General features: G+C 39.1%; 2 protein-coding genes across 2 annotated transcripts; one reads left to right on the top strand and one right to left on the bottom strand.

The window, feature by feature from the left end:
* Positions 1-1948: 1948 nt before the first annotated feature.
* VCUG_02585 (uncharacterized protein) lies at positions 1949-2356 on the top strand (the record flags this gene model as incomplete). Its single annotated transcript, XM_008077402.1, has 1 exon — positions 1949-2356. The coding sequence occupies one exon, from the start codon at positions 1949-1951 to the stop codon at positions 2354-2356; it is 408 nt and encodes a 135-aa protein (XP_008075593.1).
* Positions 2357-2436: 80 nt separating this feature from the next.
* VCUG_02586 (uncharacterized protein) lies at positions 2437-3042 on the bottom strand (the record flags this gene model as incomplete). The annotated part of the gene is made up of 1 exon (XM_008077403.1): positions 2437-3042. One exon carries the CDS (start codon positions 3040-3042, stop codon positions 2437-2439), a length of 606 nt encoding a protein of 201 aa, XP_008075594.1.
* Between the last annotated feature and the right edge of the window lie 4514 nt (positions 3043-7556).

The raw sequence follows: 7556 nt of genomic DNA on the forward strand, positions 1-7556 counted from the left end.
ATGAATATTATGTTCAAGTAGCTACTGGTAATTATGAGTTAAGTAACTTATTGGGTATAATCTTGGCGTTAACGCTAGTACATGATACCACGAATAATTCGATATTTTACATCTCAGTTATTTATCTATCCTTTCGCTATCTATATAATCATATATTGTATATCCTCTAGCCCTATATAGTCGATTGTGATAGATTTATTTACCATGCGACCCAAAATTCTTTAATGCCTTTACTCCGCTTTTGAGTTGACATGAAATGCATAATAGAACCTGTTACTGGAATAAAAGCGAGAACATGTCTATATTTCGACCATTTATGTACACTCGTATCCCCCACGATGCTTGGATAGGATGCTCATATTTTCGAGCAGTTGTAGCGCATTGAATTAGGATTGATTTGTGCTTGAACTGAACTATCCGTTACCACTGCACATGCATATTAAAATCGTATCCTCTCGTCTCAATACCAAAGTTGTCTCTCAAGCAGCAGTATCAATCATTGGCTAAAAATTTTATTGCCAGTTGAGAGCTACGGTGGTAAGATATCCACACTCGGTCAAGACTTGCTCTTACTATCATTTACCTGGAAGACCACAGCTTTCATCCTGTTTTGTAGCTTAATGACCCGCACTTTTTACAGGTCTCACGATCCACCACTTGAGAATGGGTGCTTCGAAACGATGTAAGGCCATGCTTGTTCGTGTGCTCCTTTGATGTTGCCGACCCACAGGTCAGAAAATGCGGTGAACACTGTTAAACTGCATTTTATGCTCTGTATGCAATGCATCCTGTCGCAATCTGATTCGGGCATATTCGGCTACTCGGATGTACATGCCATCTAATCACATGGATGATTGTTTGGATGCAAACATGGTGTAGAGCATTAACGATAGGGCACTGTGATTGATCACTGATTGTGTTACAGCCCGACAATTGTTGAGATGTTCCAATATGTTGCGCTATCGAGTCGGTGAACACGGTTTTGGCTCGTTCTTTTTTTTTCGTTCGTGTGGTGCTGCTGTTCATCCATATTTCTTGGTGATGGGTTTTACAAATGTTCTCTGGACTCGACTAAGATCAAGCTCATTCAGATGTGTGCATCGTAAGCATTTTGGTGCAACACAACGTATTGGAACAAACTTGTCGTACTGTGTCATATTGCCTTAGGTAGCCGTCAATGAGTCGAAGTGAACAATCGGTGTACACATCACATGAGAGTAGTGTGGATGCCAGCAAGGAACGGAGTGCCACAATGGTATCTTATGCATTAGTGGATATGAGCAGAAACACTTAAAGTCATTTTTAATGGCATTTTTGCGAAAATAATATTTATAAAGGTTATGTCATATCGCATTTACTGTGTGGTTACTCGTTGAGTGATCAGAGACGGGGACTGATGCGGAATTAAAAGAGCAGTGCGAAACTTGTCAAACTCGCATGTATGAACATATCAAAAAAGTTGTGACGTTGATGTTCCTGGTGTGTCAATTGAGAATTGGTGAGTATATCGGGCACTCCGTCTATAATTTAGTGGGGTAGAATGTGGATTCTATTAATACATGCAATTATTTGACCGGCAATGAATTACAGGCATAGAATGACAGCATTGGGTAATTGTAACAAATTACGTTGCAAACACTAAATGACAATGTTGATGACCAAATTAATTTACATATGAACAAATTTAACTATGTATTGAAAGAAATGCCGCGTAAATAAAAACGGATTATTGTTTGCTGCTGATGCATATCTTTCTAACTTCATCTAAGGCTTTGCTGCCCGATGAGGCTACACAATACTATTTTCTAAGTCTCAACACCAACCCGCTATTTGGTCATTCAGCTCTCTTTGAGGCAGTCAGTGCAGTTTTTACTACGGCCGGCAACGAGAAAACAAAACTATGGTAATTAGAGCTGATTGCATGTAGAAAAAACTACGGTAATTAAAAATGGCCCATCAAGAGAATGTGGTGCTTTGGCCGACCATATGTGAGAAAAGTGCGACCCTGGATCTTTTCACCCATCGGCTCTCTGCAGGCCATATTACTCTGTTTCTAAGCTATTCAGTATGCACTCAGAAATTTCCAATCCAAAAAGCGGACAAGATTTTATCGGCGGTGCGATGCAACAGTTCCCGATGTTCATTCTCGAATATTTGTTATTTTACACAACTGATGATAGATGACACGTATTGGGTTCTAGATATTTCACGAAAGGCACCAAAATGCTCCAATTCGAAATATAATAAAAACCAAATATTGGATGTGTTTCAACTCTGTTTGACTGCTATCACACAATTAGCAACTAGAAATACGTTTCAAACTACGACGCATGTTGATAACGCGATCTTTACTTAGTGCATTTCGCTGGTCTGGTTTCCCATGTCCGAGTGGGGCTAGAACATTTTTGCATTTTGATTTTTTTGGCAGCGCTCTGATCACATTGAGGTAATTGATTTTTCTGCTATGCAACATCGTCTTTGAAAAGAGATGTGATGACACACAAAAACCAGTTTCAGAAACAAGATATTTGACTCTGATACACTCTCATGGTTAGTAGATAAAGAATTTGGCAGCCTGTCTTGTTTCATGACTACGAAACGACGCTGCCTAAACACCATTGGCATCGAAAGTAAACCAGTAAAAGATAACGAGCTGGGCTGATCGCAAAAATGGGAGCAGAAGTATCGGCTGTACAGGATGCTACACGAGAGTCGTTTAGAGAGTGTACGATATAGACACTTTCTTGGGTATATCTTGTAAGAACATATTGCTGTCTCAAAAGTATCACATGACTCTTTTGGTGAGTAGTAATCTATAAATGTTCTAACCGACCACAAATATCGTCGTTGATAAAAAAATGTGAAAATCTGATGCAGTTCGGGATAGTTGATCAAAGCATCAATAGAAGTTACAGCATCATGTTTGGTTTCAGGTTTATACGATGAGCAACACGAAGAGGCAGCGGTCCTAGACACAAAAATAACCTGATGTTGTTGGGCAGAAAATCCATGCTCACGCAGGGATGTGCATACTAGTTTCATAGTGCTGAACTGCTTCAAACAAAGAAGATGAGATTAGATAACAAGCATATGTTTGTGTGTGACGAATTTGAAAAAATATTGCTGCGCTTCAAGACATGAGCGTTCTATATCTCAACGAACGAACTAGCTGCCCGTTGCAGCCAATCAATACGGCTGTTGTCAGAAACAGACTTCATTAACAAGAACCTCTTTGAAAGCGACAAGGTGTTGATTCCACCAACGCTGATTAATGGATTTTTATCACAGTTGCACACCAGCATAAATCACTTGATGCTACACACCATGCTCAAACGGCAGCTGAGGGGGTCCAAGAACACATATGTCCAGGATGCAGTGCTTTTAGACCTATCTACGCGATTCTAACTATACTCGTGTCCACAACAGGCGTATATCATGGATTCGTACATGCACTACTCCTCATTGAACAGAGAAAAAGCTCCGTTATAACAATCACTGTTTTTTGTGTCCAGTCAATGACTAATAACACGTATCTACGAGCCCTCGATCGTGTCGTTTATCTCGACGGCTTAGAGCCGAAAAATGCCCTATACTTACCACTCTCGAATGTATAGAGCGTTTTCTCGAAAATAGCATCGATTGTGATTCTTTTGACGGCATGGCTCCAAGTTTGTGTTGCAGCATAAATATCTGCAGACTAGATGCCATAACAGGATCAAGCTTTCTGAAGGGCTGACGAAATTTATGTGCAAATTTTGTCTTGCACTAGAAATCCAGAACCAGATGATTTGCAGCGATCTGTATAATTCCTGCCTTGAGAATAACAAATTCGAGGATGTACCTTTTTAAAAGAATGCAATGTAGGACTGGTGCTGTGCTGTCTCTTGCGGTCTGTCGTACGTAATGTCGGCAAGAAAGCTCGCCATTTATAATCTTTGAGCATCGGCCATACAAGTGATATTTGCTTATTAGACTGCTCTTGCAATCTTTCGGATGGGTATTGTTTGAGTTGTTTCAGTTCAAGATCAGAAAAACATTGATTTGTTTGGTTTTGATTTGTGCGAAATGAAATCGCATGTATCACTCTTTCGATTTTCTATATGTACATACACGTTATATTTCTTGCCAATTGTTTCCGCTCGATTTTATTTTAACAATGTTTGTGTTGGTTCCAGAGCATTGAAACGGTTTGAGGGTGTGCTGTTCCGAAATTATTGTAATACTTCTCTATTCTTTATTATCGATCGCCACTTTATCAAATATGATCTTCTCGCCAGCGTAACTTAGATTGATAGGTCAGGAGTTCTTCGGTGCAGTATTTTTTCAGCAAATGGCATCATCATCCAAGCTTCCAGACTCTTACATTCATTACAAGTATAGGCTGCCAAATTCTCTTTTGCCAACTGCAGAGCCATTCAGGTGCATCTTGCACATTCATTTTTCGATGAGGCTGGTAAAGCCATCAAGATAAAATGCTGGCTGTCGTGTTGCAACCTTGCCGCGCAAGTCCTGTTCATGAGTTCGAAAATGCCAAGAGCGAGTGAAGTTTGTTCGAATCAATTAAGCATGTACATATTTGTACCTGTAGATATTTCTGACCACACGAAGAGCAATAGGAACGGAAACTGAACAGCGGTAATTTGTTTATTAGAGTTTGGTTGCCATACACCGATTGATATTATATTCCTGCATGTTGTCACACGCGGTTTTATACGAACACATTTTACTCCCTAAGCGACGAGAACTGTGGTGCAGACAGAGTATTTCTCAAATAGCACGTTATTGAAGTAGTGTACCGTAATATGCAACATCTTATTATCACGCTGGGTAAATTGTGTGAGATATCTGCGCTGCAATTGATTATTTACCTGGTTATACAGTGTTTTTTTGATTCCTCTGTTAGCAAGAAGGGGGTTGAGATTTTTTGGATAGACTGCAAGACGAGCTTTTGAGACCGATATGATGCATGTGATACCAATATACAGATGATCAAGCCTTTATGATTGCATGCTAGTGCTTAATATATCATCAAACACAATCAGGATGACTGTAAATCCATATGGTGAAAACCAAGCATGAAATCTGTGTTATTATCGCAACAATTAGATACGGTTACGATGAAGCGGATAGATGATTCACTCGTCAGTAGCACATCTCTTCTATTCTCATCCATATGCACAAATTCCATGCACTGACTAACTATGAACCTAGGGCCTGGATGTACTACAAGATCCATATATCCCTGTGCATTCGATTGGCAGCACATAATTGTAGAGGGTGGATGATGAACGAAACAAGTGCATCTTTTGGAGACTTTGCTTCTGCATAATTACGAGAACAATCGAATGAGCAAATTCATTAAAAATGACTGCTGTAATATATTACGGCATCATGTTGTTGCACTCCAATTGTACGATAATTCAATGCTATCTATATAGCTATCAACACTTTGATTTATACCATTGTTCGTTAATACATGTTCTAATTGGTTTTTCTGGTACTCTGCAACAAATAACCGCTTATTACCCATGTTGACCAGACATAAACATTTCTGGTCATGCTGAAAAATTGGCACGATGCGAACAAATTCGGATTCTTTGTGAGCATATCTCATTTTTCTACTAGGTTCATTCTCTGCCCATTATTACGAACAACTCTTACCTGTCTTAAGTTACACATAATATCTAATTTGGCAGTCATTTACCTTCAGTTGCTTCATCATTTGTGCTGCTGCTACTTATTGCAAAACGCGCTTCTGTTATTTAACCGAGTAGAAATACTCTTCACCAAGTCATTTTTGTGACTCTATTCGCTTGCCCATCATTTTGTACATCCCCAGTCCTCAATCACCATTCGGGCTAAACCCTATTCACAACCAATATGATCTTCCACTATTCTCTTTTAGTCTGGATATTTTCAATTTTCTGTAATAGTGATATTCCAGGGTTCTCGCAGCGGTGTTTCCACATACATCAATTACTGTTGTCAAAGTTACAAGCTTTCGATGCCAATAGTTGGAATTATTACCCCTGTCAACATTGTACAAAGCATTCAACCAGAGATGTGTGTTTTTGAGTGTCGTGACATGAGATGGCAAATAAACGTACCTTTGGTTAAAAACGTGCTTTTTCAAGCAGTAAATGAAGCATCATGTTGTGATCACCATCTTTATGTTAACTTGTATAAACTTAATTTGCCATGTTAATCCATCGTTGATGTCTTGTTTCACGTATACATCGTGAACTATCTTATCATGTGTTTGTTTGATACTGGGACATACGGTATAAATGTGCATAATCTTTTGCGTGTAGTTAAACATTCATAGCATTATTTTTGTCAGTCACAGAAGGATTAAATATCTTTGAGCCGCCACTTGTTTCGACAACCCCCACCATTTCATCTGTTGAACTCACACGATGGAGTATAACGATAAAGAATGGCATCTAGTGTATCGAGATACATCAGTGTCAAAAAACTATCGAAACTCATACTAATCACATACATGCAAGTTATACTCGATGACCACCTGCGGCAATTTTTCATGCCATTACTATCGGTCCCAGCTACTTGTATTTTCCGCTTTAGCTGTATTCCTACATATTTTTCACGCACCAAAGCATTTTTACTGTGGACCGATTCAGTGGTGCATTTTATCTCGTATCTAAGAAGTAAATGGGCCAGTTTGAACTGTACAATAGTGTAATTTGATCTAGGAACTGTTTTGCATCGTTATACAAAGCACTGTTATGCAACCTACCTGATATCCGCAGAAAATATGCATTCTACCAATGATTGGTCATAATTGTGTATGTAGTGTTTTGTTCCGCAGACCACCACCTAGTTTCTGCTTTATTGCTTTGACCACTTTACTTCACACTGTCTCCCTAAATACATCGGGCAACAAATATTTTTGGTAGCCGTTCCCAACAAGGACACAGCAATGCTCCCATGACATAAACGGATTAGTAAAATTAATACATGTTTTTTCTGTTAATGCTAACTGCTTTTTACAGTTAGATTAATTGTAAGTGCTTAAAAAGAATATGTAATGGCTGATGAGTGCTGGTATTGTTCTTTTTTCGGCTGCAAAGTTACAGCTGCTCCAAAATGTCTGCTGTGATACTCCTTACAAAGTTCGTGGGTTTAAGAAGCATACAATGAGGGTGTCTCGTTATTCGTTGAGGTGAGTTCTCGCCATGTTGATGATTTAAAGACATTTCGATGTACTTGAGAATGCAAAACACATGAACTTGAAAGTTACTATAGTTACTTCGAATGCCTAAGGATAGCAACAGACCTTATGAATCAACGAAGAGTGTCGTTCAATAACGTGAAAAAGCATTGGTCAAGTTTATCGATGAGCTTAAAGGAATGGCTACACATCAGATGGTAGCAAATTGTGGGATGATGCGCTACGGTGTTTGAAGAAAATTTACGAATTGTCACGTGATGCGATGCAAATCACAGCGAACACTCGGACTGAGTATTGTGATTTCAACTCGAATAAACTACCCTATTGGAGAAAAAATGGATACATACGAGCAAATGGAAGAAGT

The sequence above is a fragment of the Vavraia culicis genome (assembly GCF_000192795.1).
Source record: "Vavraia culicis subsp. floridensis unplaced genomic scaffold supercont1.79, whole genome shotgun sequence".
NCBI lineage: Eukaryota > Fungi > Microsporidia > Pleistophoridae > Vavraia > Vavraia culicis.